The 16562-nt window shown below is 37.4% G+C and overlaps 1 protein-coding gene across 1 annotated transcript in view; it reads right to left on the bottom strand.

Annotated features, from left to right (window-relative positions):
• The window catches only part of LOC138176391 (vomeronasal type-2 receptor 26-like), a 32754-nt gene that overhangs the window by 933 nt on the left and 15259 nt on the right, over positions 1-16562 (bottom strand). Inside the window, exons 4-5 of the mRNA XM_069107191.1 lie at positions 15086-15300; positions 13029-13153 (exon numbers count right to left, since the gene is read on the bottom strand). Coding sequence (XP_068963292.1) covers positions 13029-13153; positions 15086-15300 — 340 coding nt within the window. The remainder of the gene's footprint in view (positions 1-13028; positions 13154-15085; positions 15301-16562) is intronic.

Below are 16562 nucleotides of genomic sequence, written 5' to 3'. Positions count from 1 at the left end.
TTCTACATATCTTCTCATTACCTTGCCCTTCCCATTCTCTGTTCCCTATTAAAGGGTGAGCTATATAAATGCAGGAACTATTTTGCCCTTATATGTATCCCTAGCACTTATTGTGTCTGTCCTTTAGTAAGAGCTTAATAAGCTCCCCTGCCTCTTGTCTGGTCCGTAATTAGCATGTCACATTTTATTTTCTGGTGGTGGTTTGCATTGTCTTTAACATGATGTATGACCTCAGTAAGAAAGATGTTGAGAATTAGTTTGTTCTGGGTAGATTTCAGGAGACCATTTCTTACATGAGATACATTGCCATAAAATACATTTTTGCATTGTGATTAACATAATGTATGACCTCAACAAACAAGATGTTCTGGAATTAGATTGTTCTGGGTAGATTTCAGGAGATCATTTCTTTCATAGTATTCACTGCCATAAAATACTTTTAGATGCTTTGTTAATAAAAAAAGTGAAAATAACCCTGGGCCTAATTTCTGAGGGATTCTATCATGAATTAATGATCTGCTGTCACAGAAAAGCCTATCTGTGTATCATTCCCCCTTGCCTAATTTATATCTTTTCTCAAATAAATGCGTTTTTACTCTCAGACTGAGATTTTCCTGCATGAGCACTTAAATATTTTTGGTGTTTTGTTTCTTAGAATAAGGTTGGAATTTCACCAGGATAGTGAATCTTTCTCAGGTCTTTACCCTGACTTTTGGAAGCAGCAAGGAATCAGGAAGATGAGTTCAAACCTGACCTCAGATCTTTACTAGATGAGTTACCCTGGGTGACACACGTGACTTCTGCTTGGGTCAATTTAATCAAGTTTAAAATGGAGATAATATCATCTGTCATCTAAGACAAGTATCAAATGAAACCATATTTGTAAAGTGCTTTTGGGAACTTTAGAGAACAATATAAATGCCAGCTATTATTATTTACCAAGGCAGGCAGGCAGAGGTTTCTCATCCACAAATATAATCTTTGACAGTGATTCTGAGCTTGGGGTCCACAAATCTCCAAGTAGGTTCATGGGAGCATTTCAGAGTGTTCACAAATTTGGGTGCATAAATATTAATTCTACCCAAAATTCATTATTTCCTTTACTTTTAAATTAAGAAACAACATTCTTATAAGGGTTTCACAACCTTCATAGGTTGCCATGACTAAAAAAGGCTTAAAACTCCTGCTCTGTGGGATATAGAGGGAAAACCTGATTTGCCCTGAGTAAAAGATCCTGTATTTTGAGGCAGGATTTGACCCCAAGGCTTATGGACTCTAGGAACAGAACCATTTCTGCTACACCATTTGATCTTTTTTCTTTCTGAATTCATGATTGTGGTCATCTCCTTTGAAGTGTTCTATTCTGCATAATTTTGTATATTTGTCAATTGTTATTCTGTATCTCTGACTCATTATGTCAACTGAACATTACAGTTTAATAGGAAGAGCTCTAGACCCAAAATCAATATAGATGGGCATTAGTCTTGGAACAGCCCACATTAGGTTTAGAGTGAAATCACCTCTATGCATTTCATAAATAAAACGAGACATTTGAAAAAGATAATGTCTAAGATCCCTTCTACCTATGGAATTCTATATATATAATTAGTCCTCTAGCTAGTCTCCCTGAATTGGCATAACTGTAAATGTGAATGGGATGAACTCTCCCATAAAATGGAAGCAGATAGCAAAGTGGATCAAAAACTATAATCCTTTGGGGCGGCCAGGTGGTAAGAACACTGACCCCAGTGTCGGGATGACCTGAGATCGAAACTGGGCTCAGATACTTAGTACCACACCCAGAAATAACTGGCCGTATAACCTTGAGCAAGTTACTTAACCCTGATTGCAAAAAAAAAAAAAAAAGAAAAAAAGAAAACCATAATCCTACAATATGTTGTTTATAAGAAACACTTGAAGCAGAGAAATACACACAGAGTAAAGATAAAAGGCTGGAGAAGAATATATTATGCTTCAGCTGAAGGGGAATAAAAGCATTGGTAGCAATCTGGGTCTCAGACAAAGCCAAAGCAAAGAATAGATCTCATTAAGAGACATAAGGAAGGAAACTAAATCTTAATCAACCCTACCATACACAGTGAAGTAATATCAGTACAAACATTTATGCACCAAATAATGTAGCATGCGGATCTTTACAGGAGAAGTGAGTTATGGGAAGAAATAGACAGCAAAACTATACTAATGGGAGACCTCAACCTCCTCCTCTTAAAACTAAGCAAATATAACCATAAAATAAACAGGAAAATGTTTAAGGAAGTGAATCGAATTTTAGAAAAGTTAGATATCATAGATCTCTGGAGAAAAATGAATATAGAAAGAAATATACTGTTTTCTCAGCAGTACACACCTCTTACATGAAATGGTCCATTTACTAGGGCATAAAAATCTCACAATCCAGTGCAGAAAGAGCAAAAATATTAAAGACGTGACTTGCATATCATGAAGCAATAAAAATTACATGTACTAAAGGTCCATGGACAGATAGACTAAAAATTAATTGGAAACAAAATAATCTAATCCTAAAGAATGAGTGGAATTAGTGGGTAAAACAATAAATCCTAGAAACTTCATCCAAGAAAATGGCAAAAAAAGAAAATATCAAAACTTATGGGATTTAGGCAAAGAAATTATTGGGGGGAAAATGTTTTTTCTCTTAATGCTTATAAGGATAAAATAGAGAAAGAGAAGATAAATGAATTGGGCATGAAACTGAAAAAAAAACCTAGAAAAAGAACAAATTAAATACCCCAATTAAATACCAGATTGAAAATACTGAAAATCAGAGGAAAGGTTAGCAAAATTCAAGTTAAGAAAGTTATTGAACAAATAAATAAAATCAAGTGCTGGTTTTATATTAAAAACTATAAAATAGTTAAACATTTGATTAAAAAAATAAAGAAGAAAACCAAACTACCAGCATCAAAAATGGAAAGGGTCAGGGGGTGGCTAGGTGGTGCAGTGAATAAGGCAACGGCCCTGGAATCAGGAGGATCTGAATTCAAATCTGGCCTCAGACTCTTAACACAAAAATCAGCCATGTGATCTTGGGCAGATCAATTAACCCCAACTGCCCTCCAAAAAAAGGAAAGAACCTGGAAAAGGTAAATTCACCATTATTGAAGAAGAAAATAAAAAATATAATTAGGAGTTATTTTGCCCATGTGTATGCCAATAAATCTGAAGATAAAAGCGAAATGGATGAATATTTACTAAAATGTAAATTGCACAGAATAACAGAAGAGGAAATAAAATACTGAAGTAACCCCATTTCAAAGAAAGCTTAAAAATTCACCAGTGTAGAGAAAATTTCTGGGGTCAGATGGATTTAGAAGTGAAATCTGCCAAACACCGAAAGAATAATTAACACCAATACTTTATAAGGTATTTGGAAAAACAGGTGAAGAAGTAGTGCGACCAAATTCTTTCTTTTTTTTTTTTTTAAAGCAATCAGGGTTAAGTAACTTGCTCAAGGTTACACGGCCAGTTATTTCTGGGTGGGTGCTAAGTGTCTGAGCCCGGGATTCGATCTCCAGGTCATCCAGACACTGGAGCCGGTGCTCTTACTCGCTGGGCTACCTGGCCGCCCCTACCAAATTATTTCTGTGATGAAAATATGGTGCTGATACCTAAACCAAGAAGAGCCAAAACAGAGAAAGAAAATTATACACCAATTTCCCTCATGAATATTGAAGCAAAAATTTTACATAAACTAATAGCACAGAGATTATAGCAACTTATCACAATGACAATACACTAGGACCAGTTGCAATTAATACTGAGAATGTACAGCAGGCTCAAAATTAGGAAAATTATCAGCATAATTGACCATATCAAAAAAATTAACAGAAACCATATGATCATGTCAATGGACGCAGGAAAAACTTTTGAAAAATGCAACAATCATTGCTATTAAAATCCACTAGAGAGCATAGGACTCCATGGGGTTTTCCTTAAAGTGTTAAGTAGCATCAGACTAAAACCATCAGCAAGCACTCTATGTAATGAGAATAAGCTAAAAAGCATTTTGAATAACTTCAGGTGTGAAACAAGGATCCCCATTATCACCACAGCCATTCGATATCGCACTAGAATCGTTAGCTTTAGCAATGAAAGAAGAAAAAGAAAGTGAAGCAATTACAATAGGAGATGAAGAAACAAACTATAGCTCTTTGCAGATATGATGGTATACTCAAAGAATTGTAGAGAATCAAACAATTAGCTCCTTGAAATAATTAACAACTTTAGCAAAGTTGCAGGATGCAATATCAACCCACATCAATCTTTGGCATCTTTATATATTGTTTAAAAAGCCTAACAAAAAAAGATAGTGAGAGAAATTCCACTTGAAGTAGCTATTGAAAATATAAAATGTTTGAAAGTCTACTTGCCAAGACAAACTCAGGAACTATACGAATAGAATTAACAAAACACTTTTCATGCAAATAAAGTCTGTTGTAAATAACGGGAAAAACATTTGTTGCTCAAGAGTCCAGCTAATGGGAAAGTCAACTGGCCTCAGCCAATTTTAGTAGGTATAAAAATACTGTTTTACACATTGGTTCAAAAATCAACTTCATGTGGGCCCAACTAATATAAAAAATATGACAATACTACCTAAATCTATATACTTCTTCAGTGCCATACTAATCAAACTTCAAAAAAATTATTTTATAGAGTTAGAAAAAAGTAATAACAAAATTCATCTGGTAGAACAAAAGATTAAGAATATCAAGGGAATTAATGAAAATAAATTCAAGGGAAGAGGGCTTACCCATACCAGATCTAAAACAATATTACAAATCACCAATCATTAAACTATCTGATACTGGCTAAGAAATATAGTGGTGGATCAAAGAAATTGGTTCTGTGCACAAGACACAGTGAATCCTCAATGACTATAGCAATCTATGGTTTGATAAAACTTAAGACTTCACCTTCTGGGCTAAGAACTCACTATTTGACAAAAACTGCTGGAAAAATAGAAAATAGTGGCAGAAACCGGGCATAGACCAGCATCTTACACCATATTCCAAGATAAGATGAAAATGCATAAATAGTGTAGATATAAGTGGTGATATTATGAGCAAAGTAAGAGGATAAGAGATAATTTACATGTCAGATCTATGGAGAAAGGAAAATTTTATATAACCAAACAAGAGATGTAGAACATTATGAAATGCAAAATGGATAATTTTGTTTACCTTAACCGAAAATAGATTTGCATAAAGCAATGCAGCTAACATTACAAGGGAAATAGAAATCTGGAAAACGATTTCTACAGCCAGTGTCTCAGATAAAGACCTCATTTCTAAAATATTCAGAGAACTGAGTCAAATATACAGGAATACCAGTCATTCCCCAAGTGATAAATCATGAAGGAGAGAACAGGCAATTTAAAGAGAAAGGAACTAAAGTTATTTGAAGTCATATAAAAATGCTCTAAATCAGTATTGGTTAGAGAAATACAGATTGAAGGAACTCTGAAGTACCACAACACACCTATCAAATTGGATATCATTACCAAAGAGAAAAATGATAAATGTTGAAGAAGATGCGGGAAAATTGGAACACTAATGCATTGTTAGTGGAATTGTGAACTGATTTAACCTTCAGGAGAGTATTTTGGAAATATGGACAAATAACTATGAAATATTGCATATCCTTTGACCCAACATTTCCACTGTTAGGTCTGTATCCCAAAGAGATCATAAGAAAGGGAAAGGACTCACATGCACAAAAATATTTATAGCAGCTCTTTTTGTTTGGCAAAGAATTGGAAATCAAGGATTTGCCTATCAATTGGGGAATGGTTAAAGAAGTTGTGGCATGTGAGTGTAATGGAATACTATTGTGCTGTAAGAAATGAGGAGCAGACATATTTAACGGAAAACCTGGGAAGACTTATATTAACTGATGCTAAGTGATGGGAGAAGAACCAGGAGAACACTGTACTCAGTAAAAGAAACATTGTGCAATGACCAGCTTTGATAGACTTAGCTCTGCTCAGCAATTCAATGATTGAAGACAATTTCAAAAGACTCATGATGAAAAATGCTATCCACATCTGTAGCAGCAAGCACCCCAAGTGTCCTCAGGGTTTGCTGCCACCACAGGTTCTTGGATCTGCTTTGATAAAGGAAAGCAACTCAAAATGGGTTAACAAGCTTACTTTAATCAGTCAGACATATATTGTTTACCTTGTTCAGGGGAAAAAGGTCAGCACCCCGAACTTCAAAATATACAGGCAGAATTATCAAGACAGAAACAGATCAAGTAGACAGCTTTCCAAACTGTCCAGCCATTACATCCATACCTAATCAACATCTGGGTTTTTTTTTTAAAGCCGGGGGGCTCAGGACAACGGCTTCCCAGAATCCATATCAAATCACAGAACACTTCTCAAAGTGAGCCCCAAAACAAAGCTACACATCAGGGCTTATATAGCCTTCTCCTGGCTCAGAGAATGTAACAACCTTTTGGACCCACTGGCCAATCAAAAAGTATCTACTGAAAAACAAGCCTCCCACCCCAGGCTCCAGGTGCACTTTAGCCTAGGGCAGGGAAGATCTTTAAAATTTACATTCCCATTACAACATCCAGAGAAAGAACTATGAAGTCTGAATGCAGACCAAAGCATACAAGTTTCTTGTTTTTGTTTTTTCCTTCTTGGGTTTTTCCACTTTTGTTCCAATTCTTCTTTCACACGACTAATGTGGAAATAGATTTAATACGATTGTATATGTATAGACTATATCAGATTGTATGCATCTTGGGGAGTGAGGGGGAGAAATTTAGAACTCAAAATCTTGTAAAATTCAATGTTTAAAACCAAAATAAATAAATTTCTTTGAAAAGTGGAAAAAATAAAATAAGTTATTTTGAAGATTTACAAAGTGCTTGGCAAATATCGCTTAATATTTTTATTCATTCAATAAAAGGAAATTTATGGCAAAATTTAGAAACTGTTGTATAAAAAATAATAACTCCACAGGGTTTACTAACAGAACAGTGCATACATCTCTAAGAAGGCAGCATTTTTTAAATAATTAATTTGTTTGTTTTTAGTTTTCAACATTCATTTCTACAAGATTTTGAGTTACAAATTATTTTCTCCTCATCTTTCCTCTACCCCACCTCAAAATAACGAACCTACTGAATACACTTTCCCCCAATGTGCTCTCTCTTATATCCTCCCCTATTGCGCCCCCTCCCTCCCTACCCCCCTGGCTTTCTAGTAGGGCAAGATGGATATCTATGTTCAATGCCTGTTTTTCTTATTTCCCAGTTGGATGTAAAAAACAATTTTTTTTTAACATTTGCTTTTAAAAGGTGATTTCCAGATTCTTTCCCTTCTTCCCTCATCACCCACCCCTACTGGGAAGATAAGTGATTCAATATAGGTTGTACATGTGTAGTCACACAAAACATTTTCTTAGTAGATATACTGTGAAAGACTAACTGTATTTCCCTCCATCCTGTCCCTCCCCCCACTTATATTTTCTTCTTTGACCTTGTCTCTTTTCAAAAGTGTGTCCTTTTAACTATCCTCTCCACCCTAATCTGCCCTCCCTTTTATCATTCTCCCCTTTATCTCCCTCCCTCCTACTTTCCTGTAGGGTAGATCCCCAATTGAGTATAAATGTTATTCCCTCCATAATCCAAATTCAATGAGAGTAAGATTGACCCATTCCCTTTTGCCTCCCTGTTCTTCCATTGTAACAGTATTTGCTTGCTTCCTTTATATGAGATGATTTATGCTATTCTATACCTCCCTATCTCCTACTCTCATTATATTCCTCTCTCACCTCTTAATTTTATTTTTTAAAAAAATATCATCCCTTCCGCGGATGGAGTCAAGATGGCAGAGTAGAAACAGGACTTCTTCAGGGCTCCTGCTTCCACCTCCTCCAGTTCATGTAAAATGTGACTCTGAACAAACTTGGATCAGTAAAAAGGCAGATGAAAATCAGTTTTCCTAAGAATAATATTTCAAAGTGTTTTTATGAAGCCCTGCAGGCTATTTATGGATCAAAACCTATGGTGCCCCTCAACTACTCAGGACTAATGAAATCTCATTTATCAATGATAAGAACATGATCCTGGACATATGAACTAAATATTTCCATATTGTTTTCAACAGACCTTCATTGATCCATAATGAAGCCATTAACTATGTACCTCAGGTTGAAGTCAATCTCTCTCTAGTCAAATTCCCAACTGAATAAGAGGTTTTGAATGTTATTAGACATCTCTCCTTTGGCAAGGCACCTGGCACTGATTCTACTCTACCACAGATTTATGAGGTGAGGAGCCCACTGCTCACACAATGTCTTCCTGAAATTTCTTAACAATTTTTTTTATTCTTCAAATGTTTTATTAACTTCTGATTTACATCATTCATTTCTGCCAGATTTTGAGTTACAAATTTTCTCCCCGTTTTTCCCCTACCCACTGCCTCAGAATAGCAGTCCCACAGGATATCCCCTCCTCCAATCTGCTCTCTCCCATATTTTCTCCTATACCCCTTTTGACATTTCCAGTGGATCTCTATGCCCCAGTGCCTGTATATGTTATTTCCTAATTACATGTAGAATAGTATTCATAATAGTATATATATATTTGAATATTTGCTTTTAAAACTTTGAATTCCAGATTCATTCCCTTCCACCTTTGTTACCCACTGAGAAGATAAGCAGATCTGTATAGGTTGTACATGTGTGGCTAATGCAAAACAATAACATAGTAAATATATTGTAAAAGACTGACTATATTTCCCTCCCTCCTATCTCACCTTCCACTTTTTCTATTCTCTACTTTGATCCCGTCCCTTTTCAAAAGTGGGTGCTTCCAACTTCCCTTCCCCCTAGCCTGCCCTCCCTTCCATCATCCCCCCTTTCATCCCCTTTCCCCTACTCTCCTGGAGGGTGAGATACCCTATTTAGTGTGTATTTCATTCCCTCCTCAAGTCAAATTAAATGGGAATAAGGTTGACCCATTCCCTTTTGCCTTCCTCTTCATTGTAACCATTTTCCCTTGTCTCTTCTATATGAGATAGTTTACCCCAATCTGTCTCTCCCCATCTCCTGTCATTATATTCCTCTCTCACCTCTGAATTTCACTTCTTAAGTATCATCCTTTCCTATTTAATTGGTCCTGTTCCCTCTATCTATGTATACCTGTAAACATATATACACACATTCACATATGTATTCATATGCCTATATACCCTCACATATAGGCATATATATAGACATATTTATATACATATATATTTATATTCCCATCAACAACTGAGAAAAGTTTCATAAGTTACAATTATTTTTTTCCATGTAGGAATGTTAATAGTTCAACTTTGATAAGTTCTTTATGATTTCTTTTCCCTGTTTACCTTCTCATGCTTCTCTTGCTTCTTGTATCTGAATGTCAAATTTTCTATTCAACTCTGGTTTTTTCAGCAAGAATCACTGAAAATCCTCTATTCCACTGAATGACCATATTTTCCCCTGAAACATGATACTCAGTTTTGCTGGGTAGGTGACTCTTCGTTTTAATCCCAGCTCCTTTGACTACTGGGATATCATATTCCAAGCCCTTTGATCCCACAATGGGGAAGCTGGCAGATTCTGTGTTCTACTGATGGTGTTTCCACAATATTCAATTTGTTTCTTCCTGGATTCTTGTAATATTCTCTCCTTAATCTGGGAATTCTTGGAGCCTAGCTATAATATTCCTAGAAGTTTTCTTTTTGGGATCTTTTTCAGGAGGTGATCGATGGATTCTTTCAACCTCTGTTTTGCCCTCTGGTTCTAAAACATCAGGGCAGTTTTCTTTGAGAACTTCCTGGAGGATGATTTCTAGGTTCTTACTTTGATCATGGCTTTCAGGTAGTCCAATAATTTTAAAATTATCTCTCCTGGATCTATTTTCCAGGTCAGTGATTTTTCCTATGAGATAGTTCACATTGCCTTCTATTCTTTCATTTGTTTGGATCTGTTTAACAGCATCTTGACTTCTCATAAAGTCAGTAGCTTCCATTTACTCCAATCTAATACTGAAGTAATGATTCTCCTCAGTGAGCTTTTGAGATTCTTTTTCCCTCTGGCAAATTTGGCTTTTTAAAGCATTCGTCTCCTCATTTCCTTTTTGAGCCTCTTTTGCCATTTGAGTTAGTATATTTTTTTAGGTATGATTTTCCTCAGTCAGTCTGTTGACTCTCAGTTCATAATTTTCTTGCATTGTTCTCATTTCTCTTCCCAGTTTTTCCTCCACTTCTCTTATCTGCTTCTTAAGGTCCTCTATGGCCTGTAACCAGCTCGTATTTTCCTTTGAAGCTTTTGGTGCATGAATTCTGACTTCACTGTCTTCCTCCTGTTCCATGCTTTGCTCCTTTTTGTCCTCCAAAAAAGGATTCTAATGTTGGAATCTTCTGTCTGCTTTGTTTCCTTTGCCTGGTCATGTCACCCTTCAGTCATTTGACCCCTGGGCTTTTTGCCACAGTAGAACTCTGCCACCAGACAGGGAAGCTTTTGTCCCAAACACTGGGGTTTTCTCAGCTGCCGGAGGTATTAGAGGAGTGCCCTGTCTGAGGTCTCCACACACTGGAAAGCTGGACACACACCCCAGGACCTCCACCCTAGACTGCAGTCTAGATCCAAGCAGGTTAAAGCAAGAGTGATTACCCCTTAGACTGGTGCTTGGTCCCACTACACTTTGCAGGCTAGGAGCTGAAGCTGCCACTTGGCCCTGGCTGGCTGTGCAGGTGTCTCAGAAGCTTCTCGACCCCAGGGGCAAAAGCCACACACTCCCACTTACTGGGTCCCAAAGTCCAGACTGCACTGACCTCTCACTTTGTTCTTCACATCTATGTGTTGATAAATCTGGAAACAGACACAACTGCTGCTGATCTGGACTCCGTCTGGCCAGTGGCTGGTCAGGCCCACCCTGAGGCTAACGCCTCAGTGTGGGGATGGGCTTGGCTCCCAGAGCACTGCACTGGCCGATTCCTGCTGGCTTGCTGGGCTGTCCTCAGCGAGAGGTAAGCTTCTCTGTGTCATTTTGTGGGATCTTCAGCTCCAAAGTTTGTTTAGAGTCCCCTTTTACATGGATTGCGGAAGGCAGAATGTGGAGCAGCGAGGAGGTCCTGCTTCTACTCCACCATCAATTTCTTAAGTATTATTGCAAGAGAAAGTTATCCCCCAGGAGTTCCAAGATGCCTCCATTGTCCATCTGTATAAAGGTATAGGAACTAGACTGTGCTAATGGAATCATGGTGGTGTGTGTGTATGTGTGTGTGTGTGTGTGTGTGTGTGTGTGTGTGTGAGAGAGAGAGAGAGAGAGAGAGAGAGACTTATTGCTGGCAAGATTCTTGCCATAATTCTCCTTAAGAGGATGATCCTTCACCTCGAAGATGGTCATCAAGTTGAGAGCAAGTTTGGTTTTATAAAGAGCCAAATAATGGTTGATATGGTGTTTCCTACCTAACAACTCTAGGAGAAAAGTCAGGAGAAGAGAGGTCTGTATACAGCATTCATTGATCAAACTAAAGCCTCTGACAGAGGAAGTGATGAGGGTTTGTGGGAAATTACACAAAATTTGAGTGCCTGGAGAAATTCATCAGTTTCCTGTAACAATTTCATGATGGCATGCTTGCCTGGGTTCTGGATAATGAACGATGGTCTTGTGCTTTCCTATTAACCAATGGAGGGAAGCAAGATTATAAACTTGCTCTGATGCTGTTTCCAGCAATGTTGTCTGATATCTTCAGTGAGGATGAACATGATTTCAAGTTCCACTACCAAACTGAGAGTGAATTATTTAACTTGCAAAGGCAACAAGCCAAGAGTAAAGTAGAGGGGCAATTGGTACATGATTTTTTGTTTACATATGATTGCCAACTCAAAGAAGCCTCTGAAGTTGAGATGCAGCAAATCATGCATCATTCCTCTGCTTCTTGTATTAATTTTGGCCTAACAATTAACAACAAGAAAAGACAGGTGCTCCATCAGTCACCACCACCCTATCCAATCTGGATCCATGGATACAATCTGTATACAGCACAGGGAGAAGTTTTGAATATAGTGGATAACTTCACTTACTTTGGCAGTATATTTACTAGGGATGCACACACTGATGATGAAGTTGACCCACCCATTTCCAGAGTTAGCTCAGTATTTGGGAGGCTCCAAAGGAAAGTGTGGGAGACAAGATGCATTAGACTGCCTACCAAACTGAAGGTCTACAGTGCCATTGTACTCATCTCATTGTTGTATTCTGTGAAACCTAGAGAGTGTACAAGTGTAATACCAAGAAACTAACTTGCTTGCATTTTAATTGTCTTAATGAAGATTCTGACAGTAACATGGCAGAATCTAGTATCAGATGTTAATGTACTTTGTTGAGCTAAACTGCCAAGCATTTAAATTTTACTGCAAATCGTGCAATCCAGTGAACTGACCATCTTCTAGAAATTTCACACATATGCTTGCCTAAAAGACTATTTTACAAAGAAATCACCGAAGTCAAATGCTCACATGATAGTCAGAATAAGCAGTACAAGAACAGTATCAAGGTCTCTGCAGAGAACTTTAGAACTCAGTAGTAACATGGGAGACAGTGGCATAGGAGCGCCCAGCATGGCATGCCCTCATCAAAGAAGGTTCAGTGTTCTTTGAGAAAAGCAGAATACAAGTAGCTCTAAAGTAATGCGAGATGGATAATTTCAGAGAATCCACCCTGAATGTTCATGTGGACTATCTGTGCTTGTCCTGTGGTAGTCTATTCTGAGCTCATATTGTTGTGATCAGCCAGTCATACACACTGTAACTTGACTCTGAAACATGATATTATTTTGGTAATCTTTTGAAACAAAGTACAACAGCCAAACTTGGCAGTTTATGTCCTACTACGTGAGCAGTGATGGTGCTTTGATTTGCACATGACTCCAAAAGCTCGACTCCACTCTGTTCTGCTCTAAAGGCCTCATAAAAGAAGCCCTGTTAGAAACTTACCAGTTTCTGTGGAAATCTCCCCCTCTGGGCACTGGGAACATGTGAAGCAGCAGACAGGCTGTTCCTCCTCTGTTGTCTTCCTGTATCCAGGTTGACAGCTGTCACTGCACACAGAGCGGGGTTTCCTCTTAATAGAAGAAAATGGAAGAAACATTTACTAGATATCTATGATGGATAATGGGGCCCAAGAAAGTGTATCCTCTAAAACTACTCTGGTTCATATGTCAGTGGGCATCACTGATGGAAGGACTCTATAGTTCAAGAGATCTCCTTTCTAGTCCTATCTCTGTCACCAGCTGTAGAACTTCAGCTGAAATTCATAATCTCTGGAGGCTTGAGTTTTATCACTTGTTACATGAGAGTTTCAAGCTGGATGATCTTAGAACACTTACATCATGTACTGCTAACTATACCCTGGATTGTTGTATTACTAATTACCCAAGTTGCTGAATGAAAGGTTGGCAATCATCCAAAATTATATTAAATATTGAGTATGCAAAAACCATAAATTTGTAGGATGGGAGTGAATAGGTACCTGGTCAAAGATACTAGCTCTGTGCTTTGCTTGTGGGCAGACCATGTGGAAGAGGTAAGTTTACTTGTTTCCAGAAAGGGGTGATATTGTTTAATAAAAATGTTCTTTTTTCCATTACCATCATTCCTTTATACTTTCAATGTTTGCACTTCCGTGTTAAGTGAAAATGAGGTGCTATTTGATTTACTAGTGAGACAGAAGGGAAAAAGTATTCAAAAGACAGTAAGAGACATAGGCTTTTTCCTATATGATCTAGAAACACGCTGTAAAGATCTCAGTGGTTGAAGGTTTTGGGGCCTCCCTACCCAAAGTAAAAAATGTGATCAGTTACCAACAGGCCCCTCTATTTGGCCTCTTTGTGTTTTTTCTGTCTTGCTTATAAATGAAGAAATCTTGGAAAGTGTGAGTTTTACAAGGTTGGGAGAGTGAGCCATTATAAACGCAGTGATAAGAGTTTATACCAGCATTTTTTTAACCAGACGTGAAGCCAAAGCAACCTTAAGAAACAAGACACAAACCCAACAGTATAAGACATGATGATTTGTCCACTAATGATGTTGAATTTGGAAATTTACTTAGTATATTAAATTGTTTTACAAACTATTTGAATTTTAGTATATGTATGTATATATGTATGTGTGTATTTATATGTGCATGTGTATATTACAAACACACACACACACACACACACACACACACACACATATATATATATATATATATATATATATATATATGCAACTGGTATGAGGCAAAATGTGTTCCAAACTGTTGAGCAGGGAGAAATGTTTGTACTTTTCATTTTGCTGTTTCATCTCAGAAAACATTTCTTTGTAAAAATTACTTGATGCTAATAAGTTAAACAATAATGGAGTACTGATCCCTGATAATTTATATTGGGGAAAATATCCAAAAATTCGACCTTGAAGCAACTCATAGTGAAGACATCACCACGTCCTCTCTAGGTTACCTCTGGATCCCCAATAGGGCGATTTTAGCCTTGCTCTAGAGATACTAACTCATCAGTGTGAGAATCATGTGGGAGTAGAATCTTCAAAGGTTTAAAGGAGCTACAGTGCTATGGAGGTCCAACCTGTTAGAGGACATTCAGATATTTGATCAAAATTTTATTCTATAGAAAGAAAAGTTTGACCATTGGCTGAATTGAATTTTATTTTAACTCAGTTGAACACTGTGAAGTTTCGCCACCATTTGTGAAGACACAGCGAAGTGGGGAAGAGGATGAGAGCAGTAGCTTCGGAGTCCTAATAACTTGGGTCAATGTAAAGCTTTCTGGACCTCAGTTTTCTTATCTGTCAAATACAGGGGCATTCTAGTTGATCTTTAAAGTTCTTTCCTCTTCTACTAGGAGGCTAAATATCTCTGTGTTTTGAAACACATACATGACTGTTTATTTTCCTCTTTTCCATCTAAAAGTGTGTTTTAAAGACAAACGAAAAAGGTAAATAGAGTGAATGAACATGTAAATTGACATGCCAATAATCTGACCTTTGAACCTAACCAGGCCCACGTGATGGTTTCCTCATGTATTGTGAAATCTCGGCCAGATGGAGCCTTGGGGATAAATTCACCCACTTTCACCAGGAGTTCAGTACCATTATAAAGAGATATATAGTTCCTAATGTCATATTGAGCATCAGAGACGCTTTTCTCATCCATAAACACCTGGTCACCAGCACTGTTGTTAAATTGAAGTTCCTTCAGAAAGGAGTGAAGCTGAAAGGGAAGATATATATGTCATTTCTTGGTATCTGTGACCATGGCTCTCCCAGAAGTAAGACCTGTACAATGGGACAGAAGTGGTAGGATTGATCAGCTGGGATTTGTGCCCCTGTTTGAAGTGATGATACATGTGAGCTCCAATTCTGCCTCACCCACTTATTAGCTCTAAGTCTTTGGCCAATTTGCTTTTCCTCTCTTAGACTTGTTCTGTAAAGTGAGGCAAAAAATCCAATAAGATACATATCAAAGTGCATTGTACATTTTAAAGGGATATAAAGAGAATAGCTATTATTCTTAATTGTCATCATGATTTTTTCTTATCCCTCATGAAACCTAACAGAGGACACACAATTAGAAAAGGAAATTGTTTCTATAGGGGAATCTGCCTGCCTAGAAAGGAGATGCCTTAGGCCATGCCATGATCTTAGTGGGATCTGGCTCATTGCTAGAATATGTCCTGGGAAGGGATACTTTATTCAAAAGCAACAACATAGACCACCAGTTAAAAATAATCAAGTTGAATAGTAAATTGTGCTGGATCCTGATACCTTTCCCTGGTCCTCCAAGTCCATAGAATTTTAGAACTGAAAGATCTCTGAACAGCAGCTATCTAATAGAAATTCCCATTGTGCCCTCTGGAATGTCTGCCTCATAATAACAAACTTCTTTTCATCATAGACGTACTTCTTCCTGATTCCTTTTATCTTCTAGCCTTCACTGAGACAAGGTTCCTTTCTGAAAACACTGATTCTTTGGTTACCCTTTCCAGTTCTGACTACACTTTCTCTTACATCTCCTGATTTCTAATCATGGTGTAGGAGTTAGGATACTCCCCACTGCCACTTCCAGATCCTTCCTCAACTATCTTCTTTAAGCAACTTTTTGTTTTGTCTTCGTGATATTCACCTTTATCACCAAATACAAATCTTACTGGTTATTATCTGACCCCAGAACATTATCTTTCTTCCTCAGTCGATAGCTCAAGGATTACAGTCTTTATTTTTCCCCATTTCATTTTTTTCATATCAGGAGGAATGAAACATACCTATAGATAGCCTCATACATCCCTCACTGTTCCTTAGTCTATTCACTTGCCATTGTCTTATTATCAGCTACATAAAAAATAGTCTTGTTCCTTGATGATATGATTTTTCACAAGTGTGTCACTTGCTTGTTCACTGACTGAACCTTCGTTTATCCTTGTTTCCTCTTTCCTTTATCCCAAACTTTTATCATTTCATTATTCGTAGTGTCTT

This window comes from Petaurus breviceps, unplaced genomic scaffold, assembly GCF_028583685.1.
Source record: "Petaurus breviceps papuanus isolate PSGF00001 unplaced genomic scaffold, PetGlider_PUasm1.0 88237, whole genome shotgun sequence".
Taxonomy (NCBI): domain Eukaryota; kingdom Metazoa; phylum Chordata; class Mammalia; order Diprotodontia; family Petauridae; genus Petaurus; species Petaurus breviceps.
Note: the sequence above shows the minus strand (reverse complement) of the source record. Positions and strands in the feature narration are given on the sequence as shown.